Raw genomic sequence first — 26,722 nt, forward strand, 5'->3', positions numbered from 1 at the left:
TATATCCTATAGTTGATACTAGAGCGGTGCCCGTGGGGATCAAGGCCTACTTGGAGCGATGCAAGTTGTAAATGCATACGGAGTGGAGGCCTTTTTGGGACGGTTATGGACAACCGTTGGTCCGATAGTCTCGACACCAGCCACTGCACCCCCTGCGGTGCCCGTGGGACCTCTACAGCAGTGCCCGTTATGGGCACTGGCCTACTCGGAACGATGCAAGTTGGAAATGCATGCCCCACCCAGATATTATGTCTGTCTCCCTTGCCTGCACATATATGGAGTTCTTTGTAAGGCATGCCCAAATATGGAGTGTATGCAGCCAGCTTGTGGAGTTCTGTGTCAGGCATGCCCAAATATGGAGTGTTGTGAGGTCAGAACAGGCCAGCTCGATATATGCAGGGGCCCGGTCCAGAGGCCGAGCAGAGGCCTTTTTGGGGCGCTTCTGGACAACCGTGGGTCCGACCGACCCGACACTGGGCACTGCACCCCCTGCTGTGGTGTGGAACGCGCGTGTCGAATTTGAAGGCGGTGGGGCTAACGGTTCTCGAGTTACGTGGATTACACACAGACATGCATACATTGCCTATATACTCTCACATGCTTATGCAATATTTACCCACTAGCAAGAGAATTAAGTAGCCTATACTGTACACTGACTGTACCAATGACACTCACATGACGGCACTTTACTTTTAAGGAGAGCATGTGTGAACTACCTCTGGTAGTTTTTGTTAATAATTTATTTCCCATCTATTTTATTTATTAATTTATTTTAGCCTGGTAAACCATCCCAGGATGTTTTTTACCGCAGGCTACATTGATATAGGGTCTTTGAGACAATGCTCAATTTCTCAGCACTGACGACATTATGGCATTTTCAAGGAATTTCAAAACTCAACTCGACTGAACAGATTTAACATGATCAGGTCAACCAGAGTGCTGTACAGGTTCAAACAAAACATTAGCACCAGTAAGGGGAAACATAGGGTGCCAGGCTCAGCAGTTGCTGAAGGCCAGGGAGAAGAAATTAGCTTTTAATATAGATTTAAAAAATCACACCCGTGTGAAGTGATAAATTGTTCCAAAGACTTGAAGTGCTCTTCATCATCGTACATCATCATGCATCATCTCATACTGGCCAATCAGAATGCCTGTTGTTGCCTGTGATTGGTTCGCTGATTTGCTCGTTTACATATGATGTACATTTTATCAATGTCAATGATGTTTAATTTACATCATATTTAGGGGAATTCTGACGTCATTTCTCCGTTCATCGTCAATGGCAAAACTTGAGACGGGCGGGGACAAAATCTAACGGACATTTGACCGGAATTCTCTTACCGCGGTCAATGGCAAATCTTGAGACATGTGGGGACAAAAGCTATTTATAAAAGGGATGTGTACAGGCATGTTGCCCCAGAACCGGCTCTTTGGCACCTCCAGCAGTAGCTGGTGGGCCGACCTCATGGGGCTCTGGGTGGAGAGTAGATGTAAACAAGCTCTGCCAGGCCAGGCACAGCAGGGGAGCCAAAACAACTCAAGATCATCAGGGAGACCTTTTCACTACAGTTTGTGCCATTACATTTTGACGTTGGATTTCATATTGTCTATAGAACAAAAATACCGGTAAATTTAAAAAAAAACACAAAATGAATTTCTTCTTGATTGACATAGTTAGCACCCACTTCAGTGTACAGTATGACTGCTTTGGCCTACAGTATATCTGCTGGCACAAGAATGCTGGATGCCAAACAGGTGAACTGTTGCAATCTGAGAATCCCATCGGCAAATAACGGAAGAACAGCGGCCCCTGTCTTTGCCATTTTGACAGGAAATCCCACCCAGAAGGCAGAAATGTTGATATTGCAGTGTTGAATACTGAGTTATTGGATGGATGAAATAGACAGGTCTCTCATATGACTTCAGTACTACAGTATGATGACGATTTCTCCATATTTGGGAAAAAGTTTCAGCCCAAGACACCAGTCCTATTGATCTCCTGCTGCCACAGTAAGCATGACGTCACCAAAATAGGAATTTGGGGATATTATTGGCTGTAAAGAAGGCCAACTACCCTTGTAAAGAAGTCTAGGCTTTCATATCAGATTATTGCCAGATAGATACTAATGTGTTCCTCCTCACACCGACTCTCCTTCACCTCAATTCCTGGTGCGTTGCTGTAGCACCAACAATGACTCACAGTGTGGCGGAGACTCTTCTATGCTGCATTGAGAAGGTGGACGATGGCGTTGACAGCCTATATATCGCCACTGAGCTTGAGGTAGACCACCAGGTCATTATTGGAGCCATGAATAGTTTGGAGGCCCACGGACAAGTGGGCCTCCAACCTCGCTCATCTAAACACTGGGAGTTGACCCGCGAGGGCAGCGAGATAGCCGAGCTTGGCAGCCATGAGGCCAGAGTCTTCGGTTCCACCCCCGTGGGGGGTACGCCCAAGACTGAACTCATGAAGCTAGCCTTTGGGAAGGTGGGCTTTAACAAAGCCATGGCAAACGAGTGGATCAGGGTGGACAAGAAAACTGACAGGATAGTGAAGGCTGTGGAGAACATAGAGGACCAGGTGAGAGAGAAGCTTCTCCTGGTACAGAGAGGCCAGGCCTCCCAGCTGGACGACAAGGAGAAGAATGATCTGAAAAGGAGGAAGCTGATCTCGGAAGTAATGGTGAAGTCTTTCTGGATCAGCAAAGGTAGTTCCTTCAGCACCACCATCACCAAACAGGAGACGGAACTCACTGCAGAGATGATCGCCAGTGGTAACTGGAAGGAAAAGAAGTTCAAGCCATATAACTTTGAGGCCAAGGGCATAGCCCCAGACTGCGGTTACCTTCATCCGCTAATGAAGGTTCGAACCCAGTTCAGGCAGATCTTCTTGGAGATGGGTTTCACTGAGATGCCGACCAACAATTTCATCGAAAGCTCCTTCTGGAACTTTGACTCTCTGTTCCAACCCCAGCAGCACCCGGCCAGGGACCAACATGACACCTTCTTCCTGTCTGACCCAGCGCTGGCTCACGAGTTCCCGCCAGAGGAATATCTGGAGAGAGTCAAGAAGGTCCACTCTGAGGGGGGCTACGGATCACAAGGGTACAAGTATGACTGGAAGATCGAGGAGGCCCAGAAGAACGTCCTGCGCACACACACCACAGCGGTCAGCTCACGCATGCTGTATGCGCTTGCACAGCAGCAGAATTTCACCCCGGTCAAGTTCTTCTCCATTGACAGAGTGTTCCGTAACGAGACCGTGGATGCCACCCACCTGGCAGAGTTCCACCAGATAGAGGGAGTTGTGGCTGACTATGGTCTCACGCTTGGGGACCTTATGGGCATCCTGCATCAGTTCTTCACCAAGCTAGGCATCACCAAACTGCGCTTCAAGCCCGCCTACAACCCGTATACCGAGCCCAGCATGGAGGTGTTCAGCTACCATGAAGGCCTGAAGAAGTGGGTGGAGGTGGGTAACTCGGGCATGTTCAGGCCAGAGATGCTGTTACCCATGGGTCTTCCCGACGACGTGTCCGTCATCGCCTGGGGACTGTCGCTGGAGAGACCCACCATGATCAAGTATGGTATCAACAACATCAGAGAGCTGGTGGGACATAAAGTGCCCTTAAAGATGATTCACGACAGTCCAATATGCCGTTTGGACTCTTGAGTTTCATACTCAGCTTTCAAGTTTGTTTACTTTCGTTTTTGGACTGGTCAATATTACACAACAACTGTTCTTTGGCTGCAAACCCAGACATCTCCATATATGGTCTTATCAGTCAGCACAGATCGGCCCGAGTTTAATAGAAAATCACACCCGTGTGAAGTGAGGGGCGCACATTATACATCATACATCATCTCATGAACAACTGAATTTGTGTGATTGGTTAGCAGATTTGCTTGTCTACACATGACGTAAAGTTTCCCTTCATTGTCAATGGCATTTAATGTTTGTGTTGCCACAAATTTAAGTCATATTTGAGGCACATATAACCTAATTTCTCCTTTCATTGTCAATGGCAAATATGAGACGTGTGGGGACAAAAGCTGTATATGTGATTGGTAAGCCGATTTGCTCGTCTACATATGCCGTACATTTTCCCTTCATTGTCAATGGCATTTAATGTTTGTGCATGTTGCCACAAACATTAAACATTAAAAAGGGGGAAATTAATTGAAAAAAGCCAAAGTCTAAAACACCGATTTTGGCACCCCATCTAAATTCATACGGGAATCACTTAATTAGCAAATAGGCATAGTGTCTATTTTACATCATGATGATGTACGATGATAAGAGCGCCCCGATCATTTTTGAGTGGTGTAAACCACACCGGCTTTGTTAGTTTACGTGTCTGTCCGTACCAAAAAAAATGAGCATGGTTGCTATGGTCACCCAGTTCACACGGGTGTGATTTCAGCTTTGTTAGTTTACGTGTCTGTTTGTACCAAAAAATGAGCATGGTTGCTATGGTTACCCAGTTCACACGGGTGTGATTTCATTACGTCAGACATTACGTCAGACCACAGCTGATCAGTCTATATAAGACCTTACACCACTCAGTTCACACGGGTGTGATTTTTAATGATACACGAGAAAATTCAAAAGATACTGGGATATGATGTTCCAATGGACTGTAAGGTACTGTATTTGTGCGTCCATAATTTATCGGCGTAAAATATACAAAGTGAGGACAGGTATTTGGTTAACATTTTATTAGTGACAGCCGGTAAGAATATACAAGTACAGTATATATAGCCACCAACCCAAGAATGGACACACCCCCTGAGACTACAGGACAAAATGGATAATGCATAAGAAGTTTATCAGTGATGAGGACTATGGAAAGGTCACCTGAAACAGACGATAGAAGCTTGCAAGGATGTAAGACTGAACTATCGTGACTCCTAATCGAGCAGTTGTCTCTTCATGTTTTTCTTTTCTTTTATTTTGTGTCATTTTGTTTGTTTGTTTGTTTGTTTGTTTTGTTGTTTTGTCTATAACGTGTCTGTAATAACACAAAAAACGAAACAAAAAACAATACAAATTTAAGTGACAAAAAGAAAAAGTAGGTAAATAAAAACTAGAAAAGTGCACTCCTCTGAGCACAGATCCACACCAAACCTAGTTATGGCAGGACTAGCCTGGACACCATTCCATTTCGGGTATATGAACCGGTCGGGTTGTAGTATTGTTTTGTAGTCATCAATCTTCCGGAACTTCCTTTTCCCTCAATACAATTCTCAATAAAAGCTACAGGCTACCAGAGCTTTTACTGTTATTCTTCCGGTTTGAGGGAAAAGGAAGTTCCGTTTGGTTGTTCCTGCCTGATGACTACAAAACAATGACTACAACATGACATGATATCATACGCTCCAGACCGGTTCACACGGCACTTTTGGAACAGAGACCAGGCTTTCCTCTGAGGTGGAAAGCCTGGTGAGGCGAGGTTATGGCAGGACTGGGAGCTTGCTTTTAACGCTAAGTGTGCTCTAGAATTACTAACAAAACACAGAGTCGTGCGTTCTACTCAGAGCAACACAAAGATTGAGTAGGGCTTCTTTGAATCTATTTCCAATTTCCGAACAACACATTTTAAAAAGAATACTGTATTTGTTAATACTGTATGATCCTGCATATCATGGCAGGAGGACAATAATGAAAGAAGACTGAGGTCATACAAGACAACACCTGTTCAATAGAGGGTATGCGCATGCATAAAGTGAATGGCAGATCGAGTGGCAAATCGAGTGGCAAAGTGAGTTTAATGTTGATTAAAGTCATTTAATGCAATCAAATATGCCACTCAGTAGGCATTTCCGCATAACTTCCTTGTATGATGATGATGTCACGCGCATACCCTCTATTGAAAGAACGTTCAATCACACTAATCAGGACATCCAAATATGTTTAATATGTTTTCCAGGGCCTGCAAGCCCAAACAGACATGTCTGTATTCTGCACTCTGGCATTCAGTTCGAGTGGGCCAATACTCTATCCATGTCCTCTCACCTAGCACATATTCATACCTATAAGGACAAGGACAAAAGATATGAAAAACATACAGTATATCCAAGTTATAACTGTGAAATGCTGTGAGAAGGCATACTCCGTGTCTAAATGGGCCCTTTGCAGTTCTGACTTACAAATGGAACCCATTTAGACCTGGGAAGGATTCTACAAATGCCTTCTATTAAAATCCTGACAGTTTTCTGAAAAACTCTATGTTTCTATGTCAGTCGTTCTCAAACATTTCATGTCAAGGACCCCCAAAATTATTATGTAACTGGCCGCCGACCACCATCTGAAAAAATGTTGTTCCAGGGACCCCCCAGAAGCAAAGATTCGAGTTAAAAACGTTCGCTCTGAAAGATATATTCAAAGATTTGCACTACATTTTTACGATTTAAAACAAATACCAGATCTACAAGCTCGTAGCGCGGCACTCTGTGTCGCGCTATGAGCTTGTAGATCTGCTATTTTTCAATAGCTAAAGTATAACATAATGCTTAAAACACCAAAATGGGTTCCCGCCCAAAATGAATCAATCAATAAGCAAATCAATAATTACATATCATTTGTGACAACACATACAATAGAGCAAACTCACTCTTGCTTGTCAGCATCGAAGTGCATGTCTTGTGCCATGCCCATGATGAGGAAGGTCTTATCTTTGTCCAGTCCCAAAGACGTGCAATGGGGGAAACTTATAAATGCACGCTCCTGCTGCCGAACTCCCGCGTCAGTTCCTGTAGCATAAACAGAAAATAAATGCCGTGAAGGTGCTTCCATCAGCCTCACCCTCACTTTTTCTGTCATGTCAAATCCAAATGAAAAGAAACGTACCACCACATCAAGTTAAAACAATACACTACAATAAAACAAAACACGTCGTATCATGTTTCTTCTTTGAACATGTGCATAGATGTTCTGTTCAGTTCAGTTCGGTTTATTTTCAGCATTTGGACAAAGAATACATATCTGTGTATGTACCATAGTGCAGGGGTTCTCAACGTTTTTGGCCGGGGACCCCCGGAAATGCTTTGGCAATGTCTCGGGACCCCCGCCCCGCCCCCTCCCGACCCCCAATATAAATTGACTGCTACAATAACCTGAAACCGCCCAGGCGGTGGCGTAACTGTCTGGGCACCCGACTGGTAATCCAGTCGCAGTGTGCCGCGGGTTCGACTCCCGAGCCCGACACGGCCTTTACTGCATGTCTTCCCCCATCTCTCTCCCGTTTCCTGTCAGCCTACTGTCTGTCCCTTCAAAAAAAAAAACAATAAAAGGCGTAAGCCGCAAAAAAATATCTTAAAAAAAAAAAAAAAAAACCTGAAACCATTTTGGGCGGGAACCCCTTTTGGTGTTTTAAGCATTGTTATAATTTAGCTATTGAAAAATAGCAGATCTACAAGCTCATAGCGCGCCACCGAGTGGCGCGCTACGAGCTTGTAGGTCTGCTATTTTTGAAAAATCGTGAAAATAAATTTAAAAAGAAATCTTTTTTTTTATTTTTATTTTAAAATAATTTGGGGACCCCCTAAAATAATTTGGCGACCCCCCGAGGGGTCGCGACCCACGGGTTGAGAACCCCTGCCATAGTGCATTTAAGACAACAATGAACACCAAAATGAGGTTCATTTAATTTCCTGAAAAATGAACATTTTGGAGTTGGCTTGTTTCGATCCGCCCGACAGCGACAGCAAAGATATAATAGATAGAGACAATGACATACGGTGAGTTTGTGACAAGAAAGACACGGTTCAATTATTAAGATTTAAAAGAGAGGAATGAATCTACCTTCCTTGAGAACGTCCACTATGCGCATCTGGTAAATGTGCACTGATGGCTTTGCTTTTACATCTTCCACTCTCACTTTGTACACTACAAGAGAGACAGGTTTCATACAATTTACAATTTAGGCATTTAGCAGACGCTCTTAATCCAGAGCGACCTACATTAGGCAAGAACAAAAAAGCATGGCAATACATCACATATATAAAAAGTAGTAGGCCTATTTATGAAACATGCATAAGCTAAGAACGTAACAGTGGAATCTCTATATAATGAAACTATACATATATACTATACATATATACTATAAAGTGCTATGACTACATACAATGAAATTCTAGTGCTGTCTACATCAGGGGTTCTCAACGTTTTTGGCCGGGGACCCCCGGAAATGCTTTGGCAACGTCTCGGGACCCCCGATCGTGAAAATAAAATTTAAAAAACCCCCCTTTTTTTTTGAAAATAATTTGGGGACCCCCTAAAATAATTTGGCGACCCCCCGAGGGGTCGCGAACCACGGGTTGAGAACCCCTGGTCTACATAACATGCTATAAGTCTGTATAAAATGCTATCTTCATATACTGTTTACTCAACACAAAAACACACACGGGGGTGTGCATACACGTACACAGTTAGTTACTAATACAGGAATGCACGCTTACCATAATCTACTCTGTTGTTCGCTTCAATCTGGCAGGCCATTGTCTTCCGCGCATTATTGCTAATTTTGTCCTTCTTCTGCTTACTGCAGTTCTCTGGAAATTTGCATAAAATAGTAAATGCACTTTAATGCAGGTAATGTGTGGATGAGTGGATGATTGGCTGATCACCCCATAGCGATGATTTGATTGGCTGAGCAAAGTGCATAGTGAAGATAAAGGTGAGTGAAGAAAAGTGAAGACGCCAAAAGTGATTGGCCGGAATTACATTTGTGATGATTTTATTGGCTGAGCACGGAATAAATGTGCTGTATGATGATATAAGAGCACCACTGCACTTCACACAATGTGTAAAAAAATATTAACGACTGGATAAAGTTACCTCTAGTCAGTGTTGATTTCGTTGACTAAAACCAAGACGAAAAATGTCCGTCGACTACCTTTTTCCGCTGAGGAAAACTAAGCTATGATGACTAAAACTAAGACTAAATATGCTGACAATTTCGTCAACAAATAAAAACTAGACTAAAATGTTATAGGAAGGGACTAGTGGACAAGGGATCCAGTATCAAGTCATTTTACACTTGCATGCTAAAAATAGCATATCTACGAGCTTGTAGATCGGCTATTTTCAGCAAGTGTAAAATCAGCCATTACGACGGCATCAAGGCCCGCCAAAATACATTTTAGTCGACTAAATCAACTGTAGATTTAGTCGACTAAAATCGAATGATATTTAGTCGACTAAAACTAGACTTAACACTAAAACATTCCAGGTGACTAAAATGTGACTAAAACTAAATGAACACTATTCAAAAGACTGACTAAAACTAAATCTGCTGCCAAAAACAACACTGCCTCTAGTATGACAATCTCACGCGGCCACACGGGTGCAGTACTTAGTTTAGACAGTTTTTGGTTTAGACTAATCATTGGTTAGACCAGTCATTAGTCCTACAACTACAACCTATCTCAAACCCTCACCCTAAACCTAACCTCCCACGGGGCAGCACACCTAAACCTAACCTTAACCCATGTCTAACCGATGACTAGTCTAAACTAAGTATGCACCCCGGTCACACTTACCTTCAGCACATACACATACATCCCCTTGACACAGCTTTACTAACTCTCCATGTGTCCTCTCTGGGCGGTAGAATTTTACACATGGTTTCTCTGCGAGGAGACACGGAGGGAGAGCTATCAATATAATGTGCCATTCTGGTCTGATGATTTGTTATTGATTTATAGTGGCTGAAAATGAAATTTGAACTAAAAAAGAACTGCAAAAAAAATTCCTTAAACTCAAATATGAAATGGTCTTGGGGAGAGAGAGAGAGCGTGCATGCTTACCATTATAGTACTCATAAACAGACACAGCCGCAGGTTGCAAGATGGCGACTTTAAATTTCTGTTCTATTCTAAAAGCGATCTCTTCTGGCCGTTCATGAGAAACCTGATAAAAGAAAAAAAAAATGGTGACATACAGAGACAGCCGCCAGCCTGTGTGTGTGTGTGTGTGTGTGTGTGTGTGTGTGTGTGTGTGTGTGTGTGTGTGTGTGTGTGTGTGTGTGTGTGTGCGTGCGTGCGTGCGTGCGTGCGTGCGTGCGTGCGTGCGTGCGTGCGTGAGACCCAAAGAGGGAGAGTGAAAGCATACTGTACCTTCTCGAGGTAGATGATGATGGAACCTTGTTCGGACAGAGCTTTGTCAAATTCATACTTTGCAATGGGGCGTGCGACCCCAGTGGACAACTACACACACACACACACACACACACACACACACACACACACACACGAAAAATCGTAAAAAATGCGGCACAAATCTTTGAATATAAATTCTTTCAGAGCTGTTACACACATTGGGGTTAGTTGGCTCTCTGTTGGAACCATGCTCCACAGACAGACAGACAGACAGACAGACAGACAGACAGACAGACAGACAGACAGACAGACAGACACAATTCACCTGGGATGAGCTTCACTGAGAGGTTGAACTTCTCACAGTCACCCTTCTGTTCCGTCGGTAGAGCATAATAGAGTGACACAACCTGTGAACAGAGTCAAGCTTTACAATGAACACTAACAAACACTGTGCTCCAGTTGTATCCTTTCTACTTGCACATTTTATGTAGGCACGCACGCACGCATGCACGCACGCACGCACACGCTGCACCAATGAGCGTGGGCACACACACAGTGTCTGATATCACTGCAAAGGTGATACTGTAGTTCTGTAGAGTGTAGACACAGTATATAGTAAAATGGCCACCAAGGACCAAGGTCTGACTCATAGAGTATATAAAAGGATAGAGACTGACGGATAGGAAGTTGCTCAGTGGCGTTTTGAAGCACCCGGAAGACTGCCGGAAGTCCCTCCTCCAGACCTCAACTTTGAGGTCCGGGGTGACGTATGCAACCGAGCGCTCAATGTTAAAGCCCAGCTGCACGGGGTTTCCCGGTCATGAATCCACGGGTCCGCCTGTAGTCCCTCCTCCTACCACTAGGACCCAGACCTTCAACGTTGAATAGCCTCACTGGCCCCTTGGTCTGACTGGACAGCTCCACTGAGATATTTAAAGACAAACTGAAATGGTATTTTTCATGACTATTTATGCGCTCTGAATTTGTGCATGAGGAGATTATATCGCGGCCTGTCTGGAGGTCACCTCGCTCAGTCACGGCACAAACTAAACGAGAAAAGTGTGCTCCTCGGAGTGCAGTTTCTCTCTGCCAGGCAAGGTTGCCTGCCCATGCCCAACCTTGCCTGGCAGAGAACTGCAGCTGTAGTGAGGAACCACAGACGGTGCAACTTTCGCATTTGTGGCAGAAGTGAACTTTGTCTGATCCAGAACACCTAATATAGATACAGTACACAGTACGTCGACATTCACAGGAAAAAGCAAGAATGGTGCTTACAGTGAGAGTTGCTTCTCCAGTTCCGCTGGCGGTCACATTCAGGTTCTCTGCATTCTTCTCCTGTGCGCGTCCACACACACACACACACACACACACACACACACACACACACACACACACACCTGTAATGTAATGAAAGTATAATTTCTATTTGCTCTGTGTGTGTGTGTGTGTGTGTGTGTGTGTGTGTGTGTGTGTGTGTGTGTGTGTGTGTGTGTGTGTGTGTGTGTGTGTGTGTGTGCGTGTGCGTGTGCATGTGCGTGTGCGTGTGCGTGTGCGTGTGCGTGTGCGTGTGCCTGTGTTAACTCACTTTTAGTGTTCTTGTGGTATAGATATTGTCTTTGTTGAAGTTGAAAGTGTCTACAAGTTTCCTGCCAGCCACTGAGATCTGGGAGATTTCCACATCCAGATTAACGTCAAGTTCATTCACATTTACATCAGCCTTGGTCCAATACTCAGCTAATGCCTGGTACACCACCATGGTGCCCTAAAAGAGGGTCAGACCCAGAGAAAGTAAAATAATTAGATGGAAAGTGATTTATTTAATGGTGCTACAAGATAGTTAAGAAGAAAAGGTGCCGCAGTCGGTAGCGCTGTCGCCTCACAGCTAGAAGGTCCTGGGTTCAATTCCCGCTGGGGACGCTGGGGGCGTGTTCTCTCCATACCCTAAAGGTGGGGTTGGCAAAAGGGCCTTTCTGTGTGGAGTTTGCATGTTTTCCCCCTTGTCCCCTAGGGTAGGTACTGTAGGTACTAGGGATGTCCCGATACACGTTTTCCGATCCGATCCCGATACCACAATTACTGTGTTAGCCGATATCGATACCGATACCAGTGTTGTGATCTGTTGTGTTTATAGCTAGCTATATACTGTATCTCATGTTGTGTTTATAGAAGACTCCTCACTCAAATGTGCACTTGCAGTTTGGGCAACTCAAAAGCTAACTACACATGCCCCAACATTTTATTTACCAGCCATAGTGTCAAACCCTTACCCCTGTGTCGGATCGGTGGTTAGACTGGCATATTACCAATATGACCCGATATGACAAATAATGGCCGATACCGATACTTTTCCGATATCGATACAGTCTACATCTCTAGTAGGTACCCTCACAAAAAACATACAGTAATCCTGGACTCTATACTGCCTCCCCCTGGCCAGCCAGGGCACCTGATGGAGGGGAAAGGAACTAGTTGGAATAACATGTTCCTCCCAACCAACCGCGGGGCGTGTTCTCTCCTCCGCGTCATCAGTGCCCATACCCTAGTTGGGTTGGCAAAAGGGCCTTTCTGTTGTGTGGAGTTTGCACGTTCTCCCCGTGTCCCCTAGGGTAGGTACCCTCACAAAAAAACATGCAGTAATCCTGGTCTCTATACTGCCTTCCCTTGGCCAGCCGGGGCGTTTGCGTTCTACTTCCTCATGCTTTCCGTCCCACAAGCCCCTACGGAACTTGAAAAAATGGCTTTTGAGTTTTCAGCCACCCACCTCAGTAGGGAATGATCTGCAAAGTACCTTGAAATTAGATCAACTGATCCCGCTAAACGCTTTAAAATCCAGATTAAAAGAGCCGGTGGTAGATTTGATGTTTTTACTTGCTATTGACATAATAGCCTAGTTACATCTTGTACTATTTGTTACAGAATCATTTTTATTTTTTCCTATAGTTTCATTGTGTTGCTTAATTTGCACTGCTGTCTGTCTGTTATATGTTCCAAATCGATTTTTAAATATACGATTTTGTTCCTGGTAAAAATAAAAGTCTGGGCAAAAAAATGCACGTGTTACCTGGCTGCTGCCATATGATCCGTGATATGTCCTCTGTTGGTTCAACCATTTGACGACAGGTTCTGCCTCCTTAAAAGCCTTCATTCATAACATAACATTTACATTTAAAAAGGGAAAGAACAAAGTGATTAACTTTTCCAATTTCTTTATCAAAAACATAAAATACCAAATACGATAGCTTTTGCACGGCACAATGAGCCATGCAGTCAGACAGCAGAGAACCTCACCTGTCCCGTGACCAGTGCTAGGAGAGCATAGCCTGTAGCTTCGAAGGTGTAAGTTTGAATCCAGCCCCCTTTGGAGTCAACACTAGTCCACTGGTTACCACCTGTCGGATACAAAGAAACACACAAATAAGCAACCTTGATCACTACTATGGAACTGTTGTTAACTCTGTATTCAAATGTAATGTCCCTGAATGATATTGTAACCCATGCATGCAGTGGCGTGCACAGACATTTAGAGGGGCAGGTGCTCAAGTTAAAAAAGGGCACCTTGTGCAGCGCGTGGAACCGGCCGGTTGCCTTAATCCATTTTGGGCGGGAACCCCTTTTGGTGTTAGCATTATGTTATGCTTTAGCTATTGAAAAATAGCAGATCTACAAGCTCATAGCGCGCCACCGAGTGGCGCGCTACGAGCTTGTAGGTCTGCTATTTTTTTTTTCTTTTTTTCAAAAGGGCACATTGCCAAAAGGGCAGGGGGTGCTCTAGCACCCCCTAGTGTCTATCTGTGCACGCCACTGCATGCATGTATCGAGATACATAATATCGTCTTATAAGCCAAAGGGAGCGATCAAATCATGCACGTCTTAATTCTGTATGAGTGTGAGTATGGTTATCATGATTTCCAGCACTTTAGTTCAACATTGTAACTGTTTTAATTAATTCTCTATCTTTCATAGTTTCTAGTTTTCAGTATTTACCGTCTTCTGATGCATACATTTCATTTTGTTATTGGTTGTATTTAGCTGATTTTGTGTTCTGTATTCGGCTGAAAATGAGGGCCTGCCCCTTAATTGTACTCCGAATTTAAATAAAGGTTATGATGATGATGATGATGATGAAGATGGTTAGTGAAAGTCACCTGATGCAAACCTGAGGAGAAAGGCCTTGTTGAACTTGTTTGTATCGGCTAGGGCTAGGGCGTACGACGTGATGGCGACAGCATAGGTGGAAGTGAGTCCCAGCAGTCGTCCCTCTAGGTAAGCCACTGCTCTGTCTATATTACTTTGCATACTCTGGGCACATAATGGAAAAGAGAGTGAATGTCAAGGAATTCTGGATCACTCCGTAATTGAGGAGTCAGAAATGTGTTTGTGGCTCTGCTACATTTAGTGCAACAGAGCCGTATTGTAACACAACATCACACAACTATTTACAGTAGCCTATGTCAATATGGGCTGTGGTGGGACCAAAGCCTGCGTTGCTTTTTAGAAGTCAATTCAATTAGGGCCCAATTACGGCCGGCCTTAATTGTCAGGCCCGTTGAGAACTCTAATGAGGATACAGTATGAAATCTAGCTACTGTACGTCCATTACTCCATTTCGAATTATGATGTAGGACACCGGAGGGTTTGTCCAAAGGACAGATTCCCCTCAACCTCAGTAATCAAAGCTTTGATAAAGAAAGCGGATATTGGCAGGTTCCATCTTTTTACCTCGACAATGGTGCGTGAGTAATTGTTCAGTAGAAAGGGCTTATACAATATCAATTTCAAGTTGCATTAGCCTTTGGTCGTGAGACTAAAGGCATTGGCATCATTCAGTGGCGTGCACAGATAGACACTAGGGGGTGCTAGAGCACCCCCTGCCCTTTTGGAAATGTGCCCTTTTGAAAAAAAAAAAAAAAAAAAAACTTTTTTTTTCTTTTCTTTTTTGATTTTTCAAAAATAGCAGACCTACAAGCTCGTAGCGCGCCACTCGGTGGCGCGCTATGAGCTTGTAGATCTGCTATTTTTCAATAGCTAAAGCATTACATAATGCTAACACCAAAAGGGGTTCCCGTCCAAAATAGATTAAGGCAACCAGCCGGTTCCACGCGCTGCACAAGGTGCCCTTTTTTAACTTGAGCACCTGCCCCTCTAAATGTCTGTGCACGCCACTGGCATCATTACACGTGAAAGTCGTCTATTTACTTTATTAACTTGTAGATTTGTCCATTTTGAGGAGTGGTGGCGTTTTCCCGGTGGTAGTGAGCAGGCACTTCACCACTGCGCCACTCGAGCGCCCACATAAAAACATTATTTTAACACTTTACACTTTTTAAAAAAAATTAAAAGCTCCATTCCGTTTCTATAAGGTTGCCGGGGCGGGGACATGAGAAAGGGAGACACAGAAATAGCTTGTTTGTGTGTGATGATGTGTATTACTCACAACATAGGGACAAACTTTATGGGCTTCTTTCAGGGCGATGAGTGTGAAGGCAGTCACAGATGTCTCAGTGTTCAAGCCAAAAGAAGGTATCTGAATTTGTGCATAGACATACAAATACACCTTTACTGTACATATCATCATTGTCAGACAGAAACCTGAAATCTGTTTATCAGTGTTGACTTTGTAGACTAAAACTACGCCGAATGTTTGTCGACTACCTTTTTTCACTGGCGAAAACTAAACTGAAAGTAAATGAAAGCTAAGCTATGATGACTAAATCTAAGACTAAATATACTGACAATTTCATCAACAAAAAAAACCTAGAGTAAAATGTAAAATAGCAGATCTACAAGGTCACAACGTGTCACGCTGTGAGCTTGTAGATATTTTCAGCAAGTGAAAAATCAGCCATTACGACGGTATCAAGGCCCGCCAAAATACATTTTAGTCGACTAAATCAACTGTCGACTAAAATCTTATATTTAGTAGACTAAAACTAGACTAACACTAAAACATTCCAGGTGACTAAAATGTGACATGAAGTACTGTACATGGTGAATGGTGCATTTATATAGCGCATTTATCCAAGGCGCTTTACATAGATTGTGCATTACATTCACCCATTCACACACACATTCATACACCGATGGCGGCGGAAACCATGCAAGGCACCAACCAGCACATCGGGAGCAATTAGGGGTTCAGTGTCTTGCTCAAGGACACTTCGATACCAACTCTGGGGGAGCCCGGGTTCGAACTGGCAATCTTGCAGCCACTCTACCCAGCCACTCTACCCCTGAGCCACCGCCGCCCCTTTTTTTATCATGACAAGGAAGTATTTTTGTTCCTGTTTTATTAGCATCAAAATACTGTACTTACATAATCTTCAAAATTACCAGCGTCTTTCTGCTGCGCAATGAGCCACCTGACGGCACCACAAAGCACATTATTATCCACTGTCACCAGATTACTTGCCATGGCAAAAACCTTGACTACATAGGCTGTCAATCTGGAAAGAGGAGAGGAGAGTTAATAATAGTTGTATCATGTATGTACAGTATGTGCATTCATTGATTATTGGTGGGGGAAGCTCACCTAAGACGACAACAGAGCGAGTATGAGCCGCATTTAGCAGTTTTGAAGAATGAAAAGCACCCTTCATGATGTTGGCGATATGTCAGCTCAGTTGTATAGCCTGAACAAACAAACAGATTTTATTTTTAGAGCGGCCCAAGGTCGAGGCATTATGATTTCGGTCCTGTGAGTCTATCTGTCCGTCCGTCCGTCCGTCTATGAGCAGCTATCTTGCAGGCATTGCTTCAGACCTCCGAGAACAAACTTATACTACTACTACTACTCAGCATAAAACCCACCTAATACCAACACACATTCCTAGTTTGGGATGGCTCAGGGGAGAACACATGCAGGGGGTTAAGAAAATATCAATGGGATTGGTATTTAAGATACGTCAGAGGACTATACTGCCCTGTGAGTGCCTCCGATCTGGTACTCCCCAAATTTAGCACAGACATTGGCAAAACATTCTACTATACTCTGCCACCATAATGTGGAATGCCCTGGCCTGAAATATGTGTTGCAACATTCACCATTGCTATAATGCAGGGGTCTCAAACTGGTGATCCGTGGGCCGCATGCGGCCCAGGGAGAGGTCCAATGCGGCCCTCGAGATGATTTTCAAAAAGGAAACAACGCTGCTACTCCCCCTCCCGCGTGCATTTTGGACGGGTCAGACTCTGAAGCGTCCAAAAATGAAGCGGCTGGAGGAACCAATTAAGGCTTCATAGTTTGAAGCATAGGGGTACTGACAGATCTTCAAAAAAGGACGAGTAGGGAGTGAGAATGTGTTGGAAATATAGGGCAGTATTATGCGTATCCAGGTCTTATTACTTAACTTAAGACCTGGAGGCGTGGTCAATGCTGTTTGGCCACTCAGAATAGCCAAATGGCACTGATCACGCCTCCAGGTCTTAAGTTAAGTAATAAGACCAGGTACTTAAGACATGCATAATACTGCCCTATGATAATGTTAAACGTTTGTGGGAGTGACTCGTCTTGCACAAAATGCCACAAATGATGAATTCAGTGTCTGAGTGTCATGAAACTGGAGTGACACTTTGCACACACACTCCCAGTATGCCATGGAAGAACCGGGACACCAAATGTTTCTAATTAACCATGCGATGGTGCTACAACAAATTGCAACAAGTTGGTAGGCAACTCTAACCTGACTCCGCCAGATGGGGCAGCAGAGAGTACACTGGGTTCCCCCAGTGTACTCTCTGCTGCCCCATCTGGCAGAGTCAGGTTAAGGCAACTCGGCTTGGCTGGGATCTGTTTTACCACCACCACTTCACCAAGAATAATCATGGCGAGAGGGATGATTACGTTTTAGATTAGTCTACGGTAAGATTTTATTTCGGTCCATAAAAGGAAAAAGTAGTACATACAAACGTACATACATATTAAAATCCACTAATAACTAGTGGTACCGAAAAGGTGAAGGCAGAAGCCGAGGCTTATTACGCCTACCCTTTTTAAACATAACTCAAGTTACACAAGGCAGAGAATATTGTCAGACATAGATTTCATAAAGACTAAACTTCTGGCCATTGATTGTGAGAAATCTAAGAAATCTAAGCCGGGTTTAGATTCAGCCTACATTATGAATAACAAAAACAAAGACAAACTAAAACTAATGTTTTTGAAGAAAAGAAAAACAAAGATACCTAACATAGGTGTATAACTAAACATTTGATTTCGGGTAGATCAAATGTAGATCTCGTAAAAGATGTCTGCGTATTCTTACCAATCCTGATGTAATTAAGGGCTATATCGCGTTTGCTAAGACCCCCCACGTCTTCCCACTTTAGAATTGTATCCAAATATGTGGCAGCAATCACAGGAAAAGCCATTCTGCCTATGTTCTGCTCAGCACAGCCACCAGGCCTCCGTATGAGACTTTCCATAGACTTTCCACTGAGGGCATTCTCCACCAGCGAACTCATCTGACTTCCTCCTGCGCAGAAAACAGATGCAGCGTTTTCATTGCATGGGGAAGAAATTAAGAATGAAGGACACTTGTATTTCTCAGTGGTGGAAAGTAAGTACTTTACTTTTACTTAAGTACTGTACTTAAGTACAATTTTGAGGTATTTGTACTTTACTTGAGTATTTCCGATTTCCAGTACTTTTACTTCTACTCCACTACTTCTCAGAGACAAAATTTGTACTTTTACTCCACTACAATAAAACTTTACTAACGTTACTAGTTACTTTGGCATTGTGAGCTTGTAGATCTGCTATTTTCAATAGACTTTGTACACATTTTGAACTTGTGAAGTGGGACATTCTGCAATATGAATACTTTTACTTTTAGTACTTTAAGTACATTTTGATGCCAATGCTTTTGTACTTTTACTCAAGTACATTTTCAATTCCGTACTTTTACTTGTAACGGAGTAGTTCTAAATTGCAGTATTGGTACTTTTAAAACAAAACAACACACACACACACACACACACACACACACACACACACACACACACACACACACACACACACACACACACACACACACACACACACACACACACACACACACACACACACACACACACACACACACACACACACACACACACACACACACACACACCTAATAAATAGAACAGTGTCACCTGTTATTGAGATCTGTGTTTGGGTTGGAGTGCCTGGAACCTGCAGTTCTCTCCATAGTATGTTGTTGACAGTCACCTGCTGTGTACCATCTGAAAGAGAAATTGTAGTAAACACTTTAGTGTAAAAAAAACAGTACAAAAAAGGTAACATGAAAAACATGTGCAGGTGAGAAAAGAAACCCATAAAGTGCTTATATACATGGTTCTCACTGTGGTGAATTATGAATCAATAATTCTCTTGAACATAGGCTATGTGAACAAATGTAGGCTACTAGTTAATTGCCCTAGTCATTTCGTCTGCAGGCAGCTGTCTTTGATATTCAAGATCAGAGGTGTCGATGGCCTGTTTATACTGTAGTCTGAGTTCCTGTGACACACTCAAAGGACATTTACAGGTGGCCAGTGGCCAGCTGTCTGGAGCTATGTGTATTGTAAAACTGTACTTAAGCTAGTTGATTTCTATGTAACCGGTTCAGTCAGTCTGGCCAGTCACTACCTGGTGGTGGCTGGTCAAGGCCATCCAGGCCTATGCTATGCTATGCTGTATACTTCGAAATAAACCAACATCTCTGAGGAACAACATCACTCTGCTGTCTGCCGTGTCTCACACAATTATCTTGCTCTCCCGTTTTGGTTAAGTTTGTATGGTCTCGTGTCCATAAGATACGACATCACCTAAGATAATAAACAAATAAATAAGTAGACAAAGTAATCAAACAGGTATGGAAAACAACAAATACACTTGTAAAGCTACATTATAAGTTAGAAGCAGGTGGAGAGGGTTGCTTCGTGAGGCTGGCCCTCAATCTATGTTTAACCCATTTTGGGCGGGAACTCTCGTTGGCGTTTTAAGCATTATAGCGTGGCACCGAGTGCTGCGCTATGAGCTTGTAGGTCTTCTATTTTTGAAAAATCGTGAAAATGTGGCCCAAATGTTTGAATATATTCTTTCAGAGCAAACGTTTTTAACTCAAATCTTTGCTTCTGCGGGGGGTCCCTGGAACAACAGGTTATTGTAGCAGTCCATTTATATTGGGGGTCGGGAGGGGGCGGGGCGGGGGTCTCGAGACATTGCCAAAGCATTTCCGGGGGTCCCCGGCCAAAAACGTTGAGAACCCCTGGTCTAGAATAAGGCATAGCTTTGGTCCCATGTAAGTCTGCATTCGAGCAGACTTGAGAAAGATCGTTCCTCTGCCAAATTCACTGACAAAAGAAAAAGATTACTGAATTAGACTACTAACATGGGAAGTTTGGAAAATTCCGTTACACACAAAATATGGGTCTAAACAGCTTTCAGTGAATCGGGCCCAATGACTATAAATTATATAATGACATTCTTTATTTTTACCCTTAATTATCATAATTTCATCTCCATTCCAATTGCAAGACAAGGAAGTACGTATCAACTCAACTCACTGTGTTTTGAAGGTTCCAGGGATATCGTCAATGGAATCTTTTTCAGTTCCCCTGCATGCTAGCAAACATGACAACGAAAACATACTTAGTTAGTTGAAAAAAGATTAACTGACAAAAATGTGTTTATCAGGAATTATTACCATTATGTTTCGTAATATTATACATAAGTGTACAATAAACTAGAAAGGGCCGTTCAGTGGAGCACATGTCTCCACCAGGCCGGGTGGCCAGTCTATGATGGCAATCAGTGTTGATTTTGTCGACTAAAACCAAGACGAAAAATGTTCGTCGACTACCTTTTTCCACTGATGAAAACTAAATGGAAACTAAATAAAAACTAAAATGTATAAGTCAGTATAAGTATAAGTCATAAACACTTGGTTGCATGCTGAAAATAGCAGATCTACAAGCTGCGACGCGTTGTCAGCAAGTGTCAGCAAGTGTAAAATCAGCCATTACGACGGCATCAAGGCCCGCCAAAATACATTTTAGTCGATTAAATCAACTGTAGATTACCCGATCCCCAGCTTATCAATCCATTGAATGGTCAAGTTGTCATGAATTGTCACCCATTCGTCTGGGCCCAGTAGGTCCCTACTGGCCTACCAGGAGATTCTGGTAGGCGCTGTCAGCCAGTTCTATCGTTGACACCATGTTAATGCCTGTGCTGTCACGTGAGGGTTAGGGTTAGGGTTAGGGGGTTAGGGTTAGTGTTAGGGGGTTAGGGTTAGGGTTAGGGGGTTAGGGTTAGTGTTAGGGGGTTAGGGTTAGGGTTAGGGGGTTAGGGGGTTAGGGTTAGGGTTAGGGTTAGGGTTAGGGGGTTAGGGTTAGGGTTAGGGTTAGGGGGTTAGGTTTCTGGTTTAAGGACTTCAGTGTTTTGTACCAAACTATTGTATGAGTACCGAACAAAGAATGTTTGCTTTCGCCATCTTGGTTGAAGAAGAGTCTGGGCAATTAATTAGTCGTATACCTCTGAGGTCAATGATTAAAGTGTTGATTGATGATTCAACCTTGATGATGAGACTTTTGAGGGGATTAGGTCCACCCATCAAGCCCATTAGTGTCAACCTCAGACCCATATGGTCTGATTTTGAATCTGAATGGCTTTGTGTTACTGCTATTGTCCTGGCTCTGTTCTAATTAAGGGCCATTTAGGAGTTTAGCATTTAAGGGTTTGTATACTAAGCTGTTCCCTGTGGGCCTATTGGATTGGTATTGTTTAAGCCGTGTGGAAATTTGGTGTTTAATTTTAAAATCCACTGCTTCTCGGCATATCTCCTTTCCCCCTCTGTCCAGGTTTGATTAGATTCTAATCCACAAACCTCCAAGGCACTAATCCCATGGGTCATGAAATGTTGAACAATTAATAAAGTTGTTTCTTTTGCATTATTTATATTATATCTATGTTGGTTTAGTCTATCTGCTATTGTGTTTCTAGTTTCACCCACATATTGTAGGTTGCATTTGTTGCATGTAATTAGATAGACACAGTTACTAGTATTAGCCTGTATGATTTGATTTATTCCCACCATTCTCATTGTGGTTCTATTTTTCACTTGTTGTTTAGGTCTGAAGTAATCCGGTTTCTTGCGTATCGGTCTGTCTGTCTCCTTTAGTTTGCTATGTACAAGGTAATCTTTCAAGTTTTTGTTCTTCCTATATGCTGGTATAATTTTGTATCCGTTAAGTAGGTCATCCGTCCTATTTGCAAAATTCCTCTTTATTTTCATGTTTGTTAACCTGCTTAGGGTCGAATAGGTCGTAACCAAAGCTAGTTTGGGACTCTGGTCCCTTTCTTTCACCTCTAGAAATGTGTCATGTGTTTTTCTAAGGAAGGTTCTTGTGTAACCCCGTTTTCGCAAGGCGTTAAATAGAGTTTGACATGCTATTTTAAAATCACTTTGTTGTGTGCAGATTCTGTGGAATCTCAACAGCTGTGATTTGACTATGCCTCTGTAAGTGTGTGGTGGATGAAAGGAGGTTTTATGTAGGAGAGCGTGTGTGTCGGTTTCTTTAAAATACACTTTGAAATCTAATTTACCACTTGTGTTGAAATTTGGGCCTTTGAAGACAGTAACATCTAGGAAATCTATTTTTTCGGTGCTCGTCACATATTTGATTGTAATTGATCTATGGTGTGTGTTTAGTATATTAATAAAATCTTGGAAATCCTCTTTGGTGTGTTCCCAAACACCAAAGATGTCATCCAAAAATCTACAATAATGTGTTGGTTTGAGATTGCATTTTTTTAGTGCTGTCTCTTCCCACAGGGCCATGTAGATATTTGCATAGGAGGGGGCAAACCTTTTCCCCATGGCTGTGCCTTTGGTTTGGAGATAGAATTTCTTGTTAAATTCGAAATCATTTTTGGTCAGATTTATGTTCAATAGTTCCAGTAGTTCTGCGTCAGGGCGTTTCCCATCTGGATATTTATTAAAGACTTCCTTCACTGCCTGTAAACCCGCTTCTGTTTCGATGTTTGTGTACAAACTATCAATGTCGATTGAAAATAAAAATGCATTTTGTGGTACAGTTATGGCTTTGATTTTATTGACAAAGTCATAAGTGTCCTTGATATAGCTGGCATGTTTTATAGACAGTGGGTTCAGAAAATGTTCAATATATTCAGCTGTTTGGTACGTTTCACTACCACAGTCCGAGACAATAGGTCTCCCTGCTGGAATCTCGTATGGTACAGTCCATGTGCTTGCATCCTTATGTATTTTTGGTAATAGATAGAAGATTCTGGCACGTGGAGTGTCTTGTCCTATTAAGTATTTGGCCTGTTTGTAGTTTATGTACTTTTTTTCCCTAAGTTTGTATATTATTTCTTTAGCTTCTGCGGCTGTTTGATTATAAATAGGTTGTCCTAGTTGTCTATAGTGGTTTGGGTTGCTAAGTTGTCTTTCTCCCTCAATTAAGTATTGATGTCTGTCCATTATAACTATTGCGCTTCCTTTATCTGCTGATTTAATAACTATGTCCTCATTTTTAGCTAGTGCCCTCAGGGCTCTTACCTGTTCCTTGCTAAGGTTGTCCTTTTCTTTGATGTGTCCTGGTAGACTCCCAACTGTGTTTGTGTCCTCCAAGATTATTTGTTTTAAACTTTGCGGGAGGCCTTCCGCCGCTGGTTCCCAGTTTGATCCAGGCTGGAAGGGTGGGATCTCTTTTCCGTTTCCCGGTCCGAAGTGTGATGCTAGTTTAAGTCTTCGGTGATAGTCGGAAACGTCCTTCTTTAATTTGTTCCTTTGCTGTTTGTAGATGTCCAGGGTTGGGACAAATGATAGGCCTTTTTCTAGCAAATCAATTTGGTGTTGGTCTGGTAGGAAATAGTTAGACAAATTAATTATGTTGGTCTTTGTGAGCCCCTGCCTATCTCGGCATCTGGGGCTACCTAGTTTAAACTGGACATCCAATTTTCCAGCATTGCTTGGGCTGTTTCGCTTTCCCAGTGTATGTTATCCCTACCTGTTTTGAAGTCCCGTTCGTTCAATTTTGGGAGGTGGCTCTGTGTTTTTATTATCCCATTTAGGCTTTCTACAATTAGTTTCTCCATTGGTGGGAGGTTTTCTGAGTAGTTAATTATAGGTACGTGTATACGTGCGGTAGGGAATGTTCTTTGGGCTGCTAGGACGGCTGACCTCATTGTCTTCTGTCCAGTTTCAGCTGTCTCCTGCTGTCGGTGGTTTATTCCTACGGACAGGATGCAGTGTGCCACTTTGGTGGTGTTTCCAGTTTTCTTTAGTAGATGCCTCAAGTGATCAAACTTCATGCCTGGATAGCACTCGATCTGTACGTCACTTCGTGAGAAAGGTGGGATGTGTCCCACATTACTATCTCCTATGATCAAAATCTTCTTCCTTGGGCGTAGTTCCCAGTCTACGTTCTTCCTAGTTGTATTCTGGTGTCTGTGTGGTTTCTCCAAGGCACTTGGCCTCTCTTCTCGTGTCTCCATTCTTCCTTCTCTCAGGGTTGGTTGGTTGGTTGGTGTGCGGTTGTTCCTGGTCCGAATGGTCCTCTGTGGCTGGGGTGTGATTCCTAGGTTCTGTGGTTCTCCGGTGTCCTGGGTGGAAGCCAGTGTGATCTGGTCTGGGTCCTCCTGTGTTCTGGTAGTCTTCCTGGTGCGCATGGTTCTTCGGGGTGGCGTCTTCCGGACTGGTGCTGCAAGTTCCGGAAAGTTGTCCTGTGTAAGGTCCAGTGGTCCTGTTTGGGCTTCTGGAGTGGTTGGTCCTGGTGTTGTCTGGGCTAGTCCTGTGGTTCCATTTCCTGTAGGTAGACAGAGAGGGTAGAGGCATGGGGGGATAGGTGGGGAGGGGGGGAGGGGGGGGGTGGACGGGGGAGAGGAAGGGGTGGCCCTGTGTCTGCTAGTGTGTATCTCCGTTATCATCTCATGGACTTTGTTTGTTTCTGTTTGTTTTAATCTTTTTCCTAAATTTTTTTGTGCCCATTTGTTTGCTATAGAGAAGGCATTTTCCCAGTCCTTTGTTAAGCAATCGGACAATTCTTGTTTTGTTGTGCTCAAGAGTGTCGTGTAGTGTTCTGTGAGGACTAAAAGTGTTGTGTAGCACCAGTTTCTGGCATTCCCTTCCAGCATCAGGGATGTGTGTTCTGTCGGCTGAGCAGGTTTAATTAAATTAATTAGTTCTATTGTTTTTCTGGCTATGCTGGCTGGTCCTCTGTCAGAAGCGGTTACATTCTGCAGATGGTGTGTGGCTACAATCAGTTTGTTCATGACTCTAATCATTTTCAAAAAGTTGTTTCTTTCCTCGTGTGTGTATGTGCCCTGACTTACCATACCTACCGGTGGGTTCCTTTCCTGGCTCCTCCATGGTCTGTGATTGCTCCTGTGGCGGTCGTGGCTTTGTCCGTCTCCGGGCCACGCTTCTCTGTTGTTTGAGCCCCTCTGGGTCCTCTGGTTTCTCCTCTGATACATGCTTAGGGTTAGGGTTAGGGTTAACCCTAACCCTAACCCTCACGTGACAGCACAGGCATTAACATGGTGTCAACGATAGAACTGGCTGACAGCGCCTACCAGAATCTCCTGGTAGGCCAGTAGGGACCTACTGGGCCCAGACGAATGGGTGACAATTCATGACAACTTGACCATTCAATGGATTGATAAGCTGGGGATCGGGTGAAAACTAAAATCTAAGACTAGACTAAAAAAACTAAATTGTGCGTTCACACCCCGGCCCTGTACCGAATTGGCAATTTCGTCAACAAATATGGAAGTGAATGACTGACCGTCATTCACTTCCATAATACAAATGAATTAAAAAAAATTACAGCTTGCAAAAGTAATTAGCCCCAGAATGACAGACACACAAGGGCGAAAACATAATCTCCCCACCCCCCTGCACTTTCCTCAATTCTGCGTGACCACTTACATTGTTTCTCTGGGCAACGTCGGTTACAAACCGCATTCTGTGTGACCACTTACATTGTTTCCCTGGGCAACGGTTACAAACCGCATGACATATATTGGCTAATGGCAGCGCAGCTGTGATTGTTTACAGCCTGAAACATTCTATTCTAAACTGTCCAGAATTTGTCTCACTTACCACCACCAGCAACGGCTTCTTGATGCCATCTCCGGCATATGCATGTTTAACCGTGCCTTTGACCTCAATGTCGTATGTGCCTGGCTGCATGGGGATAATCACAAAGGGCACGGCCCGCGTGGACTTTCCGCCAACGACAACATCCTCTGGAACACGATACTTCTTCCGTCTAGATGCCATGCTGCACACATGCTCTGTTTCAAGCAGCTCCAAACGCACCTGGTCAGAGGGAACAGAGAGAGGAAGACACAGATGATGCTTTGTCTTACCGCCCGACCGACCGACCGAACTATATACCAGAATGGACTACACTCACTTCAATAGAATCCTCATTGAGGTTGTGCAGGATTGCCTTGATTTCCAGTTGTTCTCCTCTGACAGCCGAGTAGGGTAGTCTGAGGTCAATGAAGAATTGCTTCCGCGCAATCACCTCAAATGGTTCGCTCACACAGATCCCTTCACGAGAGCAACAAGAACAGGATTGAAGTGGAAGAAAACAAAAGGGAGTGATT

General features: G+C 43.5%; 2 protein-coding genes across 2 annotated transcripts in view; one reads left to right on the forward strand and one right to left on the reverse strand.

Annotated features, from left to right (window-relative positions):
• Positions 1 to 2,191: 2,191 nt before the first annotated feature.
• LOC306938647 (phenylalanine--tRNA ligase alpha subunit-like) lies at positions 2,192 to 3,673 on the forward strand (the record flags this gene model as incomplete). Its single annotated transcript, XM_079522909.1, has 1 exon — positions 2,192 to 3,673. The coding sequence occupies one exon, from the start codon at positions 2,192 to 2,194 to the stop codon at positions 3,671 to 3,673; it is 1,482 nt and encodes a 493-aa protein (XP_079379035.1).
• A 2,186-nt stretch (positions 3,674 to 5,859) lies between these two features.
• Positions 5,860 to 26,722, reverse strand: part of LOC306938648 (complement C3-like) — a gene marked incomplete at its 5' end in the record, with an annotated part of 50,131 nt that continues 29,268 nt past the window's right edge. The window contains 21 exons of the mRNA XM_079522910.1: positions 5,860 to 6,033; positions 6,615 to 6,753; positions 7,805 to 7,888; positions 8,461 to 8,553; positions 9,544 to 9,633; positions 9,811 to 9,913; positions 10,120 to 10,209; positions 10,410 to 10,508; positions 11,377 to 11,436; positions 11,687 to 11,863; positions 13,163 to 13,240; positions 13,390 to 13,490; positions 14,247 to 14,400; positions 15,536 to 15,625; positions 16,415 to 16,544; positions 16,631 to 16,730; positions 18,363 to 18,572; positions 19,234 to 19,323; positions 20,650 to 20,707; positions 26,211 to 26,429; positions 26,527 to 26,666. Of these exons, the coding sequence (XP_079379036.1) occupies positions 5,892 to 6,033; positions 6,615 to 6,753; positions 7,805 to 7,888; positions 8,461 to 8,553; positions 9,544 to 9,633; positions 9,811 to 9,913; positions 10,120 to 10,209; positions 10,410 to 10,508; positions 11,377 to 11,436; positions 11,687 to 11,863; positions 13,163 to 13,240; positions 13,390 to 13,490; positions 14,247 to 14,400; positions 15,536 to 15,625; positions 16,415 to 16,544; positions 16,631 to 16,730; positions 18,363 to 18,572; positions 19,234 to 19,323; positions 20,650 to 20,707; positions 26,211 to 26,429; positions 26,527 to 26,666 (2,447 nt within the window). The 3' untranslated portion in view covers positions 5,860 to 5,891. The remainder of the gene's footprint in view (positions 6,034 to 6,614; positions 6,754 to 7,804; positions 7,889 to 8,460; positions 8,554 to 9,543; positions 9,634 to 9,810; positions 9,914 to 10,119; positions 10,210 to 10,409; positions 10,509 to 11,376; positions 11,437 to 11,686; positions 11,864 to 13,162; positions 13,241 to 13,389; positions 13,491 to 14,246; positions 14,401 to 15,535; positions 15,626 to 16,414; positions 16,545 to 16,630; positions 16,731 to 18,362; positions 18,573 to 19,233; positions 19,324 to 20,649; positions 20,708 to 26,210; positions 26,430 to 26,526; positions 26,667 to 26,722) is intronic.

This window comes from Electrona antarctica, assembly GCF_951216825.1.
Source record: "Electrona antarctica genome assembly, chromosome: 15".
NCBI classification, from domain to species: domain Eukaryota; kingdom Metazoa; phylum Chordata; class Actinopteri; order Myctophiformes; family Myctophidae; genus Electrona; species Electrona antarctica.